The 19,228-nt window shown below is 52.4% G+C and overlaps 2 protein-coding genes across 5 annotated transcripts; one reads left to right on the plus strand and one right to left on the minus strand.

Moving 5' to 3' along the window:
- Window positions 1–2,077: 2,077 nt before the first annotated feature.
- Window positions 2,078–10,222, minus strand: CTU2 (cytosolic thiouridylase subunit 2). Of its 3 annotated transcripts, none has more exons than XM_048515203.1 (16): window positions 10,038–10,222; window positions 9,829–9,840; window positions 9,561–9,635; window positions 9,312–9,390; window positions 9,157–9,216; window positions 8,389–8,449; window positions 8,026–8,135; window positions 7,352–7,644; window positions 6,105–6,240; window positions 5,823–5,954; window positions 5,329–5,420; window positions 4,174–4,277; window positions 3,531–3,663; window positions 3,357–3,426; window positions 2,899–2,957; window positions 2,078–2,289 (listed from the first exon to the last, which is right to left on the minus strand). In XM_048515203.1, the coding sequence occupies exons 1-16, from the start codon at window positions 10,097–10,099 to the stop codon at window positions 2,223–2,225; spliced, it is 1,545 nt and encodes a 514-aa protein (XP_048371160.1). In that variant the 5' UTR covers window positions 10,100–10,222; the 3' UTR covers window positions 2,078–2,222. The 3 variants fall into 3 exon arrangements, with proteins under 3 accessions (XP_048371160.1, XP_048371162.1, XP_048371161.1); XM_048515205.1 differs by having other exon boundaries at window positions 9,829–9,883; window positions 10,038–10,134; XM_048515204.1 differs by lacking the exon at window positions 9,829–9,840.
- On the plus strand, window positions 10,209–17,947 carry RNF166 (ring finger protein 166). Of its 2 annotated transcripts, none has more exons than XM_048515209.1 (6): window positions 10,209–10,427; window positions 12,778–12,934; window positions 14,036–14,148; window positions 14,348–14,462; window positions 14,795–14,902; window positions 16,616–17,947. In XM_048515209.1, the coding sequence occupies exons 1-6, from the start codon at window positions 10,255–10,257 to the stop codon at window positions 16,679–16,681; spliced, it is 732 nt and encodes a 243-aa protein (XP_048371166.1). In that variant the 5' UTR covers window positions 10,209–10,254; the 3' UTR covers window positions 16,682–17,947. The 2 variants fall into 2 exon arrangements, with proteins under 2 accessions (XP_048371166.1, XP_048371167.1); XM_048515210.1 differs by having other exon boundaries at window positions 10,302–10,559.
- The last annotated feature ends 1,281 nt before the right edge of the window (window positions 17,948–19,228 follow it).

The following is a 19,228-nucleotide window of genomic DNA, read 5'->3' on the forward strand; positions in this document are numbered from 1 at the left end:
TCAATAGTAATATTAAAAGATAAAATGTAAAATCATACAATAAAAAAATGAAATGTCAGCACAGGCTATAGTCATACAGTCATAATTGGGAGGAGATGGGTAATAGGAATGATGAAAAAAGTAGTGCAGTAATTATATAATAAATATATAATAAATAGTTTGACATTATCGAGGGAATTATTTGTTTAACAGAGTGATGGCATTCGGGAAAAAACTGTTCTTATGTCTAGTCTAAACGGACTGGTGCATCAGTCTTCTGTACACACCTGGGGAAAGGTGTCCCTACCTCTGAGCCTGCGGCCTTATGTTCTGCCTCTCCTCTGTTTCCCGCAGAATCATGGGCCTGTACGTCTCCATTGTTCTGGTGATCGGCAAGTTTGTGCGCGGCTTCTTCAGCGAAATCTCCCACTCCATCATGTTCGAGGAGCTGCCGTGCGTGGACCGGATCCTCAAGCTGTGCCACGACATCTTCCTGGTGCGCGAGACGGGGGAGCTGGAACTGGAAGAGGAGCTCTACGCCAAACTGATCTTCTTGTACCGCTCACCTGAGACTATGATCAAATGGACCCGGGAGAAGGAGTGAGTCGACTGGAGACCTGACCCGTGAGATGCTGCGTTCAGGAGCCGTTCTTTTCTGCGTAAGGATCTACAGGAGGACTGGGAGGGAAAGCACTCCCAACAGCTGTCGGATCCTGAGACTGCCTCTTGCCCACGGCCTGCTGACCTGGGAGTTTCCGGGAGGGGCAGCCCCTGACCTCTGAGCCGTACCTGCTGCCCCACTGCCTGGGAAGGGTTAAAACACTGTCACTTTTTCAAACACTTTTTACCTTTTTTAAAAATGGCTCTAGAAAGGGTAGGGCATAAGACCCCCCCACCTGTGTGCCTTGCACTCCCTGGCTGGGACATTCGTGGCAAAAGGGGCAGAACAGCACGACTGTAGCAGGATGGGCCCTGCAGCTTGCCAGCCCAGTGTGTGGGCTCACAGCAATAACCTCCTCGTACCCCATCCTGCTGCGGGTAGAACACTCCCCCGCCCACCCAACCTCATCAACTCTCCCAGCCCACCTGCCCCTGTCCAGCTGTGAGTGCCTCTGCCCAGGCACTGCTACTTCCCAGCCCCAGCTGCTGCGAACAAGGGGCAGCTGGACCCCAAAGACACTTTTTCTAAGGAAGGCGGTTTTATTTATACAGATCCATATAATAAAAAAAACAAAATTAAAGTTGCCTCCGTGGTGTCCTACTGGGCTAGGACCACCAGTACAGACAGACAAGAGCGCCGATGCATGCCCCCTTCCCTTCCAAAAAAGAGTTCACCGTGGGAATTCTCATCTTCACCCTCACTCCTACTTTGGGGAAGGGGACACAGTTCAACTAACTAACCTTACTGGGGGAGGGGGGTGAAAAAAAAGAACTTGCTTTAAACTTGCTTTAAAGGAGCAGCAGTGGCGTAGTGGCTAAGAGCAGTGGCTAAGAGCAGGTGCACTCTGATCTGGAGGAACCGGGTTTGATTCCCAGCTCTGCCACTTGAGTTGTGGAGGCTTATCTGGGGAATTCAGATTAGCCTGTGCACTCCCACACACGCCAGCTGGGTGACCTTGGGCTAGTCACAGCTCTCCTGAGCTCTCTCAGCCCCACCTACCTCACAGGCTGTTTGTTGTGAGGGGGGAAGGGCAAGGAGATTGTAAGCCCCTTTGAGTCTCCTGCAGGAGAGAAAGGGGGGATATAAATCCAAACTCTTCTTCTTCTTCTTCTTCTAAATATTGTGCTACCCCAGTGGTCAAGCAGAGTACGTTCTTGAATCAGCTCCCAGAACTGATGGTTTCTTGAGGAGGGGAAGAGTCAATGCTGTTTTCTGCTGACTTAAAAGTTCTGCAAGTCACCACAGAAAGGTTTTGGGTCAAGCTGAGGGAGGAGTTGGTGCCTCTGCAATTTACAACACTCTGGGTGGCCTGCCTCACTGGGGTGTTTTTATCCTCCAGGGATTCTCAAGTGCTTTGCATTTTGAAAATGATTAAGTCCTTCCTGTAACCAGTGGACGCGCTCTCCTCCCCCATCCTCTCCAGGCAGAGACAGCCACTCCAGGATTTAAAATAATTTATTTGTTTTAGAAAAGAGTCCTTAAAACACAGAGAATTGAAAAGCCCAAAGCCATCTTTCCCCAGCAGGCCAAGGAGTCTGGCGGCACAGCTGGTGGTGTGTGTGTGTGCGTGAGGCGTGGGCCATCAGCTTCCAAGAAGCTCTTCATCATCTTCAAGAAGGAATTCCTGGATCTCTTGCTTCATGGCAGCCCTTAGGGGAAAGAAGAGAAAACAAGTCAAACTTCGCATGGGAAGGTCTTATAAGGAGCAGCCCTGTTCACAGGCTCCAAACCCCAACGGGGAAGACACTGCTGGAAGGATTCCTGTGTTATTGTGAAGCGAAGGGAACTCGGGGGCTGAGCCCAACAGGTGCCCTGCAGTGTGTCCCCCCCCCCCCGCCCCGCCCCGCCCCGCCCCACCACCACCACCACTTCTGTAGGCTCAACTTTAGGCTCAGCTTGCAGACTGCCTGACCCGGGTTCTCTCACCCCCTGCATCTGTAGGGAGCTGAATTAATTCTGGAGGGGGGTGGGGTGTCTGAGGCCGAGCAGCTGATTTTACTCTGTGGATTCCTGTCTGTTGAGGTCAACATTTGAGCCAGAGTGTAGCATTGCCTTCAACCCAGCAAAGGGCTGGCCCCACCCAGGTCCCTTTAGTTCTGCTTCTCGCCACCCCTGCAAGGACCTCTGCTTTGATGCTCCAGACTCAGACTGTGGCCCTGTTCTTCAGGCCAACCTGGGTGAGGGGAAAGCATCAGAGGTGCCTTTCCCTAGAGGGCTCGAGGAGATGACCCTTTCTCAGCTTCTCTTTGATCTTGTACCTGTGCTGCCGACGGTCGGCCTCGGAGTGAATGTACAGCGGGAGCGGCTCCAGGCAGGTCTGCAGAAGAGTTCAAGAATGGGCAGCACTGACGGGCAGAGCCGGGAGTTCCCCAGGAGCAAGTCTGGGCACAGCTCCCCACATCCTGCCCGCGCCACCCCTGCCAGGGCTCAAGCTGGATAGTAACAACCTGGCAGCATCCTTCTCAGGCCGACTTCTGTAGCTGCCACCTTTATCCAAACACTCTTCTTGTCCACAAGGTGGATGTGTCCCAAGCCCCCCCCCCCCCCCCCGCATTCCTCTCCTGTTATTATGTAGTGGATGAAATCACAACACTGGGGAAACCTAACCTCCCCCTCTGGACCTGCAGAGAAGGAGAGCCGCTAGTGGGCAGCTTAAGGCCACAAGGCCGTTGCCAAGATGCCTCTCTGGCGAACGCGGCCTCCTCCCGACACTCACCATGTCTTTGATAGTCAGCCGGCAGCTGTAGCACAGGTGCGGGAGAAGATGGGACTGGGGTAGAACAGCCCTGTGAATTAAAAAAAAATCCAGGCCAGCTGCTGTCTGTGTCCACCTCAGGCCACCCTCATCACCCTCCTGGCCAAGTTCTATCCAGAGCTCGGCCCTCCTTACCCTGCCGTTGGGAGATTCCTGCAGCAGCCTGCCTGAGCTGGGCCCCCTCCGCAGCAGACGCTTTCAGAAGATGGTGGCGGCTTCTGGCAGAGCTCTTCCGACAGCAGCGTGGACTGCAAGGAAGAGCCGTCCACTGCAAGGAAGGCAGAGTCAACACCCTGGAAGGTTCTGTCCCGTCCTCACAAGTGGACAGCAAATGCTGGATTTGCTCCACTTGGCAAGTAGAGTGTTTTGGGCATCCATGCCCCGGGGGCGGGGGGGGGGATTGATGTGCCCCCCACAAGAATGAGGAGGTACGCCTGCACCCTGCGTGGATTTTCCTCCTCCATTTGAGATATTCATTGTTAACAGCTGCTCAGGAGACAGGTCTGCAGGAGTCCCAGTGACTGACCTGCTGCTGTCTTGTATGGCGAAGCCCCAGTGCTGGCTATACCAGTTTCAGCTGTTAGGAGCAGACTGCTGGGCGGCGCACTCTCTTGTAGGGCTGAACTGTGGGGGTGAACTCCAGAGGAGAGGGGCAGGAGGGAACTTCTGGTTCCTCCAGTGCTGATCCCCTTTGCAGTTGGGGGGGCCTTCCCTTCTCCATAGCATAAGGCATGTACTGGCCATTTTCCTCCCACCCACATATGCCACCCCTACATACCCACATTGGTATCGAGGGTGCAAAGGCATAAGAGGCAGCGCTCGGGTTCGGCATCTCCGCCAGCAGCAGCATCTTGAGGGGCCGTCCCGAGTTTCTCCCCCGTCCTGCAGAACAGGCCAGAGAGTGTATATCAGTCAGTGTCCTGCAAATCACGGAGAATTCTGAGCCCCACCCCCAGATTCTGCTGGCCACACCCCCTAGCCGTGCTGGCACCTGCTGCATTAAGGGGCGCAAGCAAGGAACAGCACTGCTTTTGCACGCAGAATGACCCAGGATTCATCCTGGCCTCTCCCTGAAGAAGTGGCTCAAAAGTAGCAGAAGCAATGGAAGACCCTTTTCTGCCTGAGATGTAGGAGAGCCCAAGACCAACCAGAACACCTGGGGCTGGGTTCAATGGACCAGTCCGCATGCAACCAGGGATACCTGAGCGCTACCTACAATATCCTAAGAGTAGCCATGGATCAGATCAATGGGCCCACCTAGCCCAGCACCCTCTTCCTAAGAGGGGTCAGTCAAATGCTGAGGAATGTTTGTTGGCAAAGTCCCTCCCCTGGCACGAGAGACTAAGAGTCCAGTAGCTAAAAACCTCTCATTTTTAACAGAAGAAGAACTCGGATTTATATCCCACTTTTCTCTCCTGAAAGGAATTTCAAAGCAGCTGACAAACTCTTTCCCTTCCTCTCCCTGCAACAGGCGCCCTGCAAGATAGGTGAGGCGGAGGGAGTTCTGAGAGAACTGTGACTGGTCCAAGCAGCAAGCTTCAAGTGGAGGGGTGGGGAAAGACATCCAGTTCACCAGATCAAGAGTCCATTGCTTATGTGAAGGAGCGGGGAATCAAACTTGGTTCTCCAGATTAGAGTCCACCTGCTCTTAAACACCACACTATACCGGCTCTCCGGCAGAGTCTCTACCCAAAAACTGGCAAAGGTGGTTTGAAATCCTGCCAGTGGTGCCTGGTAATCTCAAGCAGGAAATAAGATGCACAGAAGGGAGCCAACAGCCTGCTCTCCCTAACAATCTCATTGGGGTTTGGTGTCCACAGCCCTGCTTGCAAGGTAGGCAAGTACAAACAGCTGCGTAGAACAAAGGTTAGCATGGGGGGAGGGGAAGATGGCACAAGAATACTTCTTGTTAGTTACATGAGGCAATACTCACCGGTAGACAGTGCTGATGGTGGAAGGGAACTCAGACTGCAGCTTATAGAGGAAGCTCTCAATCAAGCGGTGGATGCTGGCTCGGTCAGGGGCCTGGGGAGAGAAGGGAACGAGGCTGCCCCATCGCTGCGGAAGGGGAGGGCGCCCCAGAAGCCCAGCACCACCCTATTTCCGTACTGCATCCTGCACTTTCAAACTGAGGCAGCTGATGCCTGGACCCAGAAATCCTATCACAAGAAAATATCCCGAAAACATTACAAAACATAACACCACAATAAATAAACGGGACTAGCTGGTTAGACTGCTGGGTTTTTCTAAAGTCAAACTCTCAGCACAAAACTGGTGGAAAAGCAGAGCCAGTGAGACCACCCAGCTGCTGAGGAGCGTCTGCAGAAAACAAGCTTTCTTCCTGGCATTGTCATGGGCACAGGTTGCCCAGCGGGCACCTGGATCAGCGGGCGAGCTTCAGCCTCCACTCAAGAGCTGCCTCCTTACTTTGGTATCCAGCGAAGGCGTGAAGACAGCAGGCACCCTGAAGAGGCGGTTATAGAAGGCGATCTCTTTGGCAGAGTACTCCCGCATGGGGCGCAACACTAGCACATCACCATGGCGGCCGTCTGAAAAGCCCTGGGGAAGGAGTGCGAGGAAGAGGGGGTGAGGATTGGAGCAGGGGCCGAAGGAGGGCCAAAGGCAGCCGAGCAGGCTGGACTTGCTGGGCAGGGAGGGACTGAGGAGCAAACGACAGGGAAGGCCAAGGCCTGGGGACCTCGCTCTCACCGTGTCTCCTGCAAGGAACGCCCCCCGGCCCAGGCTGAGGTTTGTCAGCAGCTTGACAGCCACGCGGCTACAGCTGTCCCCCACCATCACTTTGGTGTAGCCGTTTGTCCGAGCCACGTGTAGAATCAAGTGGTTCCTGAAGAGGAGAAGGACCGTTTCTAACTCCTGCAGCAGTCAAGTGACACTAACACCCCAAACCACACAGGAATCTGGGAGGCCAGGTGTACGTGTCTGCATTGCGGTGGCCACCAAGAGCCCAGGTCCGAGCACTGGCCTCCACACACCCCTGCCCAACCCCCGCCCCCGGCCTTTAATTTTTGAAGTGCCCCATCAGTAGCATCAGTGGATATAATATTACATTACTACATCAAAGTAACAATCTCCATTTTATCTTATTCATATATATATAAACCTTTATTAGGCATAGAATCCAAATAACAGCCAACATTGTCCAAACAAGTATCCCATACATGAGGACCATCACAGGTAATCATTTCAAAGTTTCCATAAGGAACCTAGCTACAAAAGTTAAAATCTCGGAGGCAGAATTGTTTAATAGGAACGTAATCTTCCCCACAGTAGAGTATTCGTTAAAGATTACAGGACAAAGAGCAAAAAGTCTGGTCCTAGATCCCTCGTATTTGGGGCAGTCGAGCAATATATGTTCCATGGTTTGAATCGCTGTGGTACAGTGAGGACATTTCCGCTCTTGCAGGTCGATTTTTCGGAACCTTCCTTGTAGCATAGAGCAAGGGAAGGAGTTACAACGATCCCTAGTGATTATCCATCTATGCTTGGGCTCCTGAAGTAAACTCAAATAATCTGCCATATGATTGATTTTAAATTTGATATTAAAAAAGAGGGGGGAGCAATTGCTTCTCGCCTTGTCCTGCAGAACTCTTATTCATGTATACCCTCCCTTTCTTGTCACTGAAAGCAACTTACATTATTTGCCTTCCCTCCATTTCTATCCTCAGCACACCCCTGCGGGGAGGTGAGGCTGAAAGCATGTGACCGGCCCAAAGACATCCAGCGAGCTCCCACGGCATAAGTGGGATTTGAACCTGGATCTCCCAGACCCTAATCTCACAATCTTCACCACTATTGAGTGCGTTAAATGTATAACAAGAACCTGCCAGCCCCAATCAAAGAACATCACTACTGCCCCTCCTTGGGTCCAATGCCTGTGGGGAGCGCCAGAGCTTGGGCTAAAAGGGCGGGCCTCTCTTGCCTGTTCAGGAACTCACCGGAGCGTCTGCAGGAGCTCTTCCTTGGCAGTCAGTGTCTTCACTGCTCCAAAGAGGCGAGTCAGTTCTGTCGTGTGCAAGACAGGCAGCGGCCCTGGGACCTCAGTTGCCTCCTTCCTGGAAGGCTCTCGTATGCCAAGCTCAGCCAGCTGGCCTGGCAGAGAGACTCCTGCCTTCGCACTCTGCTGCTGCTGTTGCCGTAGGAAACCATCCACGGCTTCCTTGTAGTTCTGGCTGCGGTCTGTGGCCTCGTGGGAAACGGAGTGCAAGATGGAACTGGGAAGGTCAAACACCTGCCAAATGACACAGGGAGCCCCTGTTCAGTCACCACAAAACCACCAGCAGCCTCCCAAGAACAAGGAGGAGTGGAGCAGATGGACGTGCTTGTGGTCACAAGAGGATGCTACAGGCTTTTTATGCAAGAAAGTTAAAGACTTTGTGAAGTCTCATTAGGTGAGGGTAGGAGGGGAGACAGAACAAAAGGGTTCCCTTTGTTAGTGCCAGAGTTCTAGTGTAACAGCACTAGATAAATGCGTCAATAAGGTTGTTCTATTACTGATAAGCTAAACTGAGCTCAGTTGAGTTTGTAAGTCCCCAGTAGGCTGAAGGGGGAAGGCATAAAAGGAAAGGGGCTGAACCCAACAGCACTACTTCTGCATGGGGGTCTTCCTTACCTCCTCCAAGTGCACCAGATGGAAGGGAAACCCCGTGGCTCTCAGGATCAACTCCACCTGTCTGTGGACCTCTCCTCTCTTCTCTAGATCCTGGCCGCACACAGCTCCTTCTACACAGCAAGAAAAATGGGCCAGGAAGATCAAAAGGCAACCAGAAGACAACTAGGCTAGCCCCAGGACAGTCACAATCCTGACGTTAAAATCTAGCTGCCAATGTGGGAAACGGGCAAAACGTGTGTGAGCGGGTGTGTGTATAAATACACGCACCTTTTAAGCCAGCCCATTCCAGTCCAAACATGCTGCCCTAGCACTATGGACCTTGGTTCTCCCGGCACAAAAGGAAAGATGCAGAAGAAGTGTTACCATCAACAAAAATGATGCCTGGCTTGAAGCGGAGTTTCTTGGCTGCTTCCTGACTCAGGCCCTGGGAAGGAAGAGGCGAGGTTGGTTCAGTAAATGTGAAATACAGGGTGGCTAAGAATCTAACGATGCATACTGTCTACAGGTGGCTTAAATATTTTTCTCTGTGGAAGCAGGCCATCTGGCCCCTAGGAGCCAGAAGAGATGAACAGAGACCAGGACACCTATAGGGTCCCTCCATCCATTGGAAAGCCCCTTGGCTCCTGGCTGTGCTTTCCTGAACTTCAACACTGTATGTGTAACCCACTCTTTTAAACACCGGCAGGACATTCAGATCTAGCCTATCCTCCCCAACTACCAACAGGGCAAGGATCCCCCCTCCCCCAGTTTAAATTAATTTGTAACCCTTTCCCTAAATCCCCATTTTTCAAAGGTTGTCAACTTGAACCCATTTGTAGAAATGGTCTGCCTTCCACCTCTTCTGCAGATCAGGGTAGCAATCTAATCTTGGATTACAAAAAAACCACTCTGACCATTTGTTTCTGAAAGCTGCCTAAAACCCAACCCATTAGGGAGGGAAGCAGGTGGCAATATGCACTTCTGTGGCTGGAAACCCACCCCCTCAAGACAGTTGATACAACCCCCATCTCCCCAACACTCTCTCTCTCTCTCTCTCTCTCTCTCTCTCTGAGAATCACTATGCCAATCCCCAGTCTAGCTGGCTCCTCCAAGTGACAAAACTGCAGATCTGGCTAGAGCCTAGGGAAATACCTCCTGGACTTGTCGCACCATTGAACTGGAGGCAGGTCCACCCGAAAATGCAAGCAGGACCTGCAGCAAAGAATTAATGTGCTGAAAGGTTATGACAAACTGTTTTTGTTGCTTCTAGTCATTTTCCCCATTGCCAAGAAATATTCAGACTGGACCTTTTCTCCGGGGAAAATGCAGCGATTCTTCCCAAGGATGGCACGGAACTTGTGGACAAAGTAATCCTTGAAACAGGCCCTGCAATCAGAATGTGCTCCTGTAAACATTTTAGTCTGAAAAAAAAAGTGCCCCAGAAAAACCACACTGCACAGAACTCTGTGATCTGAGGTAGAGTGTGGGAAAAAAAAGCAAACCACCCCCAGGTTTCTTGGCAGAGTCTACAGCCATCTGCTCTCCCTTGTGCTCACTTGCAAAAGGCATCTCCAACACGGATGATCAATACTGGAGGCCCCTCTTTGCACTTCATGCACTTCAGGGGGTGGCTGTGGAAAGTGGAAGAAAAGACCAGAACTCAAGAAGGTGCTTTAATAAGAGTCTTTTGCAGGAAAGGAGAGAGGCACCGGCGGCACCGTGAAGTGGTCGAAGGGTTTGGGGAATCCAGGTTCGCGTCCCTGCTCTGCCATGGAAACTCCCTGGGCGATCTTGAGCCAGTCACACCCTCTCAGCCTAACCTACCTCGCAGGGTTGCTGTAAGGATAAAACGGAGCAGAGGAGAACCATAGAAGCCACTCTGGGGACAAAAGACGCCAAATAAATACTGCCCACAGGCAGGGAGTTCTGCAGATTGCAATTTATGGCGTTTGGAGGCGGGGCTTTTGTGTTCTCATAACCCCGCCCCTCTGTCTGGCCCCACCCACCTTTCCCGACCTCCGCCCCTTCCTCACCTGTCTCGCGGCGCCTTCGCGGGCCGCCCTCCGCAGCAGCCGCCCTCCGCCGCTTCGCACATCTCGCCCGGACCCCGGGGAGACTCGGGTCACTTACTTCCGGCGCGCCCTCATGACGTCAGCAGGCCTTTATACCTCCTGGCGGTCGCGGACAGTGACGCGTCGCGCGTCCCCTCCCTCCGCTTCCGCCCGGGCCGCCGCCGCCGCCGCCGTCTCCATGGCCGCCGCGATGTTCCGCAGCCTGCTGGTCTCGGCGGGCGGCGGCGGGGGGTCCCGCGAGGCCGCCGCCCCCCCGGCTGAGGCCGCCGCCGCGCTCGAGGCCCAGTTCAGCTGCCCCATCTGCCTGGAGGTCTACCAGCGCCCCGTCCGCATCGCCCCCTGCAGGCACACGTGAGGGGCGCGGGACCCCCGGGGGGGGCGGGAGAGGCAGGGCGTGACGGGAGGGCGGTGCGGGGGCGTCCCTCCCCCCTCCCGGAGCTCAAAGCAGAAGGCGCGGTGTTATCCCTACAACAGCCCCGCGAGGTAGGCTAGGCAAGGCAGCACATCGTGGGAGAAGTTGGGGGAGGACGTGCCAGATGCCAGGGAAGGGGGGTGGGGGGACGGCAGGCAGGCAGGCCCAGTGCATGGGGGAGGCAGAGGGTGTCTCCAAGGACTCAAAGGGAAGATTGCAGTTGGGGGAAGCAAGTGGAGGGGGGCTGGGAGGGGGGGCAAGATAAGGAGCCCCCCACCCCGAGGCTGCTCCGTTCTCTTCTCCTACTTGAAAGGAGGACTCCGGCATTGCTGCCTGCAAGTTTGCCTAGCAATAACAACCCCAACATGCCTGCCAGGGTTTTCTGCATGGGCAGCAGCGCCTTTTAACCCAGGCCCTGACTGGGGGGCTTGAGTGGGGAGGGAGGCCCTCTGCTCCCTCCCCTTTGCTGCACGCAAATCACAAGCTTCTGTTCCAGATGACCACTATGCCTAAAACAGGTTGTGTGGCTGTTGCTGCTCCTCCTTTTCTCAGGCGCTGCTGCCCTGCCTGCGCTGCTGCGCCGAGGTTGACTGTGTGATGCCCTCAGAATTTGCACACAGGAAGGGCTGGAAACCATGGCTGCTGCTGCGAGATCTCAGCCGGTGGACTGGAAGGCTTGTTTTGTGGCCCCACGGCTCTAAGAACTTTCCCTAGCAGCTCAAACTATTGGGCAGAGTAGACCTCCCTTTGAGAAACAGTCAAGGCCCGTTCAGTGTGTCTTGATGCTGCGAATGAGGCATGTCCTCTTAGGAGCCAGAAGGGGCTTGTCTTTCACCCAGCTAGTGGTAGCATGTTACCACAAGGAGGTGATGCTGGCCACCTTCCATCCCCCGTGGTGGTTGGGAGCAAATCTGCCCCCTCTGTGTCTCGATCCCTCCTTCTTGTGTTGCTCTGACCAGCGATTTGGGCTTCTTGTCCCAAGAACCAGTCCTGGAGATGGGCTTCAGACCAGTTTGTATTTACCAGCACAAAGGCAAGGGGGGGGGGGGGTTCCTGTGGAGCCACAGAGACAAGTGACTTTATTGCCTGCTGCACGTTGCTAGTTGCATTCCTGTGCTTCATCTTCTTGAGTAGTAGCTGATCGGCATGATGATCAAGAGCTTCTTGAACGCCAGACTGAAAGAGGAAAGACGTTTGTGTGAAGATGCTGTAGCTTCTCTGACCTGTTGAGCCTGATGTGTGGCCAGCTGCATTTTCCCTCCTTGGCTGAACTTGCTATTTATAGATACTTTCTAGAAGTGGTTGCTGAAAATAGCTTTTTTGGGACACGGAGCAATTTGGGGCAGAGGGGATACAAGCACAAGAGGCCGTCCTTGGAGAACTGTGATTGAGGTCGAAGGGAACGAATGACCTTTAGTGTCTTATTGGCCCCAAGAGATAGTAACTTGGAGAGCTATTTGAGGACAGGCAACCTTGTGGCTGAGTCCCCTCCTGAAGGAGCACAGCTAGATGTTTTGCAGCACAGACAACAGTGGGGCGGTGAAGGGTGCCAGGAATCACTTGCCTGCAACTGAGCTGGGAAAATGGCATGGTGCTACAATTTAGGAGAAGGGCCAGGTCTCCTAGGCTCAGTTCTTCCACCTTGATCCCAGAGTAAGCCATTCACTTCACAGTCATAAGCAGATGGCGCACCAGAGATAAGAAACCGCCCTCTCTTGGCATCGCTCTTCGTTGCCAGTTTCCAACGGTTTGCCTTGTATCATCCCTGCCTTGCCTCTCTAATGGGGACTGGAAACGTTGTGGATAGGGGTTGTGTAGTTCCTGTGTTCAGTAGAACACCTTGTGTTACAGTGGCACAATAAATTTCCACTTGTCGAAGCAGGGTTACAGCTAAGTTGTGGGAAAGGCCCTCTCCCAGCCGTTGTTTCCTTGTCTTTCCTTCCTGTGAAGTCTTCTGGAGCAGAGAGTTCGTTTGCTGGCTGAGACATAGAAATGCAACAGGCTTTCTCTGACACAGAAAATGTCAAACATCTGGGAATGACCAGGCCGCTTTCTTGCAAATGTCCCAGCGTGATGCCAAAAATAGAACACCCCTTTGTGGTTCATAATCAAGGGCAGATGGAGTTGTGTACTTGTGGTCTCCTCCATATTTTTGGTCCTCCTGATCCTTTCAGGCTTCCCAGCACCCTGCCCTGAAGAGGAATTCAGCCAGCCTCCATGTTGACCTTGGTGGCAAAGATGAGTGTTTCTTAGTAGGTGGATAACAGCGGATCTTGGTTTTCTTTCCAGATTCTGCGGAGAGTGCCTGCAGCCTTGCCTCCAAGTACCGTCTCCTTTGTGCCCACTCTGCCGCATGTCCTTCGACCCCAAGAAAGTGGAGAAGGCTTCCAGCGTGGACAAGCAGTTGTCGTCCTTCAAGGCCCCCTGCCGGGGCTGCACCAAGAAGGTACTCCAAAGAGCGCTTTGCCAACAAAGCAGGGACGGATCTATGCACAGATGCCTGCCTACGATGTAGACGATGAGGAAGCGGTTGTGGTGCCTTAGTAGGTTCAGGGATCTGCTTGATGTCAGACCAGCCTGTGGTAGAATCAGCACATTTTCATTATATGGAAGAGTACTTAGAAATTCTGTTGTGTTCTTGGCTGGGGCTTTCTGACACAAAAGTGAGCATGTTGGACTTACAGGAAACAGGAAGAGGGCAACACTGAGGCTTGGTTGCAGGTCTGACAGAATTACTTTTAATGGATTTTGGGTAGCAGATGTTAAAAGAGTCTTCCTGAATCCCTGGAGAGCTGTAACTAGTCAGTGTACAGTACTGACTCAAATGAAGCAGTGGTGCAACTTGGTATAAAGAAATTTATACCACCTCGATCTGAGATTGCAAATGCCTTAGCAGACCAGGTGCTCAGGAGCAGCAGCAGCAGAAGGCCATTGCTTTCACATCCTGCATGTGAGCTCCCAAAGGCACCTGGTGGGCCACGGCGAGTAGCAGAGCTAGATGGACTCTGGTCTAATCCAGCAGGCTCTTTCTTATGTTCTTAATTTGATAAGATCATATGAATAAAAAAATCAATTTTGCCTGCCCAAATAATCCTCTCTCAACGGCAAGTGCTCCCCCCCCCCCCCATCTGCTGCAGTTTGTAGCTTGGCTTGCTTATGCAAGACATCTCTTCGTTAAGCACTTTTTTGCAACTCACCTGCCTGGTGTTTCTGCTCTCTAATGGTGGGGGTTATGTATGTTAACTGTCAGGTGGTTAACCGTTAGCAGGGATTTTGAGTTGTTTAAGGAAAGGAAAGGCCAGGCCCAGGAGACAAAAAGCAGCTGCTGGACCATTTTCGTTCTGGTTACAAGTCTGGTTCTGTGTCCAAGAGACTTGAAACTATTTTGTGAAGTACCAGAGTCACTGCAGAGACTGTCCAATTATCTCCCTTTTACTTATGCATTTGCGTGTTGCTAATTTTTCCCAAAATTCGACAATGGGGCAGACGTTTAAAAAACTTCAAGATAACGTTCCTGTTCTCAGTCCTCCTCCTCTTTGTCTTCCAGGTGACGCTAGCAAAAATGAGGTCGCACATCACGTCTTGTTCTAAGGTTCTGGAGCAGATGGCCAACTGCCCAAAGTTTGTTCCCGTCGTCCCCACTTCCCAGCCCATCCCCAGGTATTAATTTCTCCCCCATTTGGAGCAGCAGTTCTGACAGCTTCCACTCCCAAAGGTGGGGCAGGGCGGCTTCTTTCAAAAGGAAGTGTTTCCCAGCCACCCTACAGTGCTCCTTTTCTGGTTGATCCTTCTGCGCCCCACCCACCCACCCCCCTCGCGCGCAGGCACTTTCTCTCTCTCTCTTCCTCCCCCTTTGCAGCAATATCCCAAACCGATCCACGTTTGTGTGCCCTTATTGTGGAGCACGAAATCTGGACCAGCAGGAACTGGTGAAGCACTGTATGGAAAACCACCGCAATGATCCGAACAAAGTGGTGAGTCACGCCCTTGTCTCAGTGGCGCTGCCACAAAATGAACACCTGAGGGAGCTGGAGAGGGAATTGGGGGGAAGCGCATTCTGTGCCCCCCCCCTTGCCCTCCAAACGCTTTTGCTGTAGTGCAGTGGTGGCGAACCTTTGGCACTCCAGATGTTATGGACTACAATTCCAATTGGCCATGCTCGCAGCGGCTGATGGGAATTGTAGTCCATAACATCTGGAGTGCCAAAGGTTCGCCACCATGGCTGTAGTAGTTGCTACTGTATATTCACCCTGTTGGGTAGGACTGCTTTGACCCCGCTTCTGTTTTCCCTCCCTGGGCGCTGCAGGTTTGTCCTGTCTGCTCAGCCATGCCTTGGGGTGACCCCAGCTACAAGAGTGCCAACTTCCTTCAGCATCTTCTCCACCGGCACAAGTTTTCCTACGACACGTTTGTGGTGAGCTCTGCTGGGGTGGGAAGTGTGGTTGTTGAAGGCCCTGGCGGATGCACAGTTATTGGCTGCGGGGTGGGGGTGGGGAATAATTGGAACAAGGGCTCCATCTCTGCTCTTGCTCGTGGACTAAACTTTCAGCTGCTCGGGGAGCGTGGCTGGCCCTGAAATTCAAGCGGCTTCTGCTTCCCGGCTCTATCGGGCATTTTGTCTCCCCGTTCGTAAAAGGCTCCTTCCCTGGAGGTGAGCCGGAATAATGCTTTCAGACAGATCTGCGTGTGTTTGCGCATGAATGAGTGAGCGGTTTGGCTTGCCTTTTGTCCCCCCAGGCTGTTGTGCACAATTTGAGAGGCTGAGTGCAGAGTGGTTCATAAGTCAGGCAGAGCAACTTCGACTTAGGAGGGCTGTCGGTGGCTTAAGGGCCACATCTGGCCCAGGGGCTGCTGAAGAGCTTCCTAGGAGCAGGGAAGGTGCCCTGGCACTGGGGAATGGGCAGAGCCACGGCGCGGTTTAGAGTCCTCTACAGCAGCTTGAGACCAAGAGATGGGCCTCGGGCCAAAAACGCTTGCCCTCAGCCGGGCCGTGGGCAGGGCTGTGTTCACACAGCTACAATCAAGCCTGTGCTGCTGTCAGCCAGGCATGAGAGGGCAAAGAATCCTCCTAGCACTGTGGTGGCGAACCTTTGGCACTCCAGATGTTATGGACTACAATTCCCATCAGCCCCTGCCAGCATGGCCGGTTCTGCTCGGTCTCAAAAAGCCATCATTTCACACAGGGGCTAAATTGCAACCGAGCTTGTACTGGGGCAGGATCTGTGGCTCAGTGCGGAACGTGGCATCCTGGTCCATGAAGCTGCCTGGCACGAAATCAGACTCCTGGTCCAGAAAGGTCTGCGTTGTCAACTCAGACTGCCAGCTGCTCTCCGGGGTCTCGGGCAAAAAGGGGTCTTTCACATCACCTGCTGCCTGCTCCTTTTTAACTGGATCAAACCTGGGGCCTTCTGCACGGCAACGGGATGCTCTGTCACTGAGCCATGGAGCGTTCTACCACGTCCTACATGTGTGCATGCTTGTCCCGTGCCTTTTCCCCCATTCCCCAGGGAGGGTTCAAGTCAGTTTATGATATTGGAAGAAGATGAAGAGTTTGGATTTGCTCCCTCCCATTTGTACCCTGTAAGGAGACTCAACGGGGCTGACAGTCTCCTTTCCCTGTGAGGTGGGTGGGGCTGAGAGAGCCCCAAAGAACTGTGACTGGCCCAAGGTCACCCAGCTGGCGTGTGTTGGAGTGCACAAGCTAATCTGGTTCACCAGATAAATCCTCCACAGCTCAAGTGGCAGAGCGGGGAATCAAACCCATGTTCTCCAGATTAGAGTGCACCCGCTCTTAACTACTACGCCACTGCTGCTCATTGGCACATCATGCTTTTTAAATTATAAAAATACTCTAATGAAAAACCTGCCAGATACTCAGCAATCAAAAGAGGGATAAGCAATGTTGGGGTAACCCCTGCTGCCACTCGTGTCGTTTGGGTGCAAAAGAGCGCCTTGCATGACTCACCTGGAAAGTCCTTGCGGCTAATTCCAAGGCTGGGTGTTGAGCCACAGGCGAGGTTTCCCAGTGGACTGGAGGGGTTGTGCCAGCCTTGCGTAATATTGGGAGGGGCAGGTCACGCCCTCCCGCTGTGGTTCCTCCAGGCGGCCTCTTTCTTCTCGTTTCCAGGATTATAGCATTGACGAAGACGCGGCTCTGCAGGCGGCTCTGGCCCTGTCCCTCTCCGAGAACTGAAGGGGGCTGCCCAAGGGCAGCTGGGAACAGTGGGCGGGGTCATTTCTACAGGCCCCCTCCCTCCCTCCCTCCTGGTGCGGAGGCTCCGTGCTCGTCCTTCCCTCGGCCTCACCCAGCGAGGAGGCAGCCTGCGTCCACAGCTTCCGTCCTGCCACGTTGGAGTTGAGTGGAACCAACCTTCGTCTTTCGCAGTGGAGAGGTGAGCTATCCTGAGGCGCCAGCCGGCTGGACGGGGAACCGCAGAGGTCGCCACGCCACCCGGTTTGTACTGTGGGGTGGATGTTCCATATCAACGTACAGAAGGGTCTATTTTATTGGGATGCTTTTAATAAAACTTTCACACCGTTGGCCCTGGTTCCATTTGTGGTTTGCAATAGCAACGACGCATTTTGTGGATAACTCTCTTGATTGATTGATTTATTTTTTATTCAACAGTGTGTTAACTCATTCAGGGTTTTTAACTTTAAAAAAAAAAAGCATGGGACGTTGAAACTTTATAAAGGGACTTATTGTGTCGATTGCCTGCTGTTGCCCCTGAGGCCAAGAGCAGCCCTGGTCTAGAACCTCGAGTGGTTTTGCTGATGAGCATTCCAGAAATCCCCCCCCCCCCCCAAGAAGAGGCAGAGGTCGGTTGTCCCTGCCCCGCGAGCTCCCTTCTCTCTTCCCCCCGCTTTCCCTGGCTGGCCTTTCTCATTTTGTAATGGCTTTTGTGATACTCTAGAGGTTCTTGCTTTTTTTTCTACATCTCTCAACGTGACAATGTCCTTTTCACATTTTATAGAGGAAAAAATACAAAGCAGTTAACTCTTGATATTGCAATATCTGTGTCTGACTAGGAACAATAGTATTTTTATGGAGTATTATTTTTTAAAGTCTATTTTTTAAAGAAAAAAAACCAGCACCGGTTCAAAAACTTCAGTCTGGTCATGGGGGGGCGGGGGGCATGTTGGGACCTTGGACGGAGGAGGGGGGCTTCCTTTTAACACCCCACCGATGTACTTGGGTTTTGCTTTTATTGTTTGCGGGGTGGCTTTTTTCTTTCCTCTTAAGGAAAAAAAAAAGAAAGGTCTTTGTTGAACTGACCTCTGAAATTCTGTTTCTCCGCGTAATAACTGTTTCTTTTTAGAAGCTAGAGAGAACACAAGACCATTTTAGGTGGTTGTAATCTCTGTTAGATCTGCTGCCACAACGTGTGTTGTCCAGGTTTTACACCACTGGGTCAGTGGCTCTTGAGTAGACTTGACAGGAATAAAAAACTGTGAATAAGTTGCAGCGTGTTTGCGTCTGTGTGTCTTTCTCACCACTTGAAGGGTTCTTTTAACTGGGAGCAGAGGCAGCGCTGTATAGTGCAGCCACCGCTGGATGCCAAACGAAACCCTCAAATGCCAGCGCCATGGAAGAGCGGGCGCGACAACTCGTTTCTAGCTGCTCGTTTCTATCAGGGGATGCTCCAGGATTCTGCCCACTTCTCTGTGGGAAGCTGATTGGAGGTTTCTTCTGCCAATGAATCGCCTCACCTCTGCTGGCGGTAGCGGATGGGGAGAACTCGTGTTGGACGGGATGTCGCTAGGGGAGTGAACCTCGGCTGCACAAGCTAATCTGGTTCACCAGATAAAGCCTCCACAGCTCAAGTGGCAGAGCGGGGAATCAAACCCGGTTCTCTCACCCACCGGCTGGCTGGCACCCTCCAAGACTTCACCCTGGGACACGAATGTAGGTGCACGTGAGGGAGATTCAGCGCTGTCAGCACGTGACTTGACACCTCAGGGCTAGACTTTTGGGGACAACAAGTGAAGGGCTGTGGGGTTCAGAGAACTGACCCCCATGTGGTTTCTCCTGCTGGAAATGCTTCATTCCCGCATTTCAATGACTCTTCCTAGGATAGAGAGCCAGCCTGGTGTAGTGGTTAAGAGCAAGTGCACTCTAATCTGGAGAACCGGGTTTGATTCCCCGCTCTGCCACTTGAGCTGTGGAGGCTTTATCTGGTGAACCAGATTAGCTTGTGCACTCCAACACACGCCAGCTGGGTGACCTTGGGCTAGTCACAGTTCTTTGGAGCTCTCTCAGCCCCACCTACCTCACAGGGTGTTTGTTGGGGGCGGGGGAGCTTGTAAGCCCCTTTGAGCCTCCTTACAGGAGAGAAAGGGAAAATATAAATCCAAACTCTTCTTCTACATTCCTGCCTTTCAGAGGGTGACTGACCATGTTGGTTTGCATTAGGACAGCTCAGTAGCATTAGGACAGCTCAGTAGCAAAATTTCTGCTAACAATAATAGACGTAAGTCTAGATGAATACCAACCAATGTCTATGTATTATGACCACATATAGCCAGCAGTAATTTTGCTAGCTTCTGTCAGTATCCGATGACGTTTAAGTGAGTTAACTCAGCTGAAGGAAAGTCCTATAGTTACAGAAGGACCATGTATATATTTTAGTATTTAGTATTTTAGTACCAGTGTCTATAATTGTGAGCAATAATGGGCAAATTTTGTATGCTGATTTTGTATGTTTATTTTATGCCAATAAAGGCTTCTGAATGAAAGGAC

The sequence above is a fragment of the Sphaerodactylus townsendi genome, linkage group LG14, assembly GCF_021028975.2.
Source record: "Sphaerodactylus townsendi isolate TG3544 linkage group LG14, MPM_Stown_v2.3, whole genome shotgun sequence".
Taxonomy (NCBI): domain Eukaryota; kingdom Metazoa; phylum Chordata; class Lepidosauria; order Squamata; family Sphaerodactylidae; genus Sphaerodactylus; species Sphaerodactylus townsendi.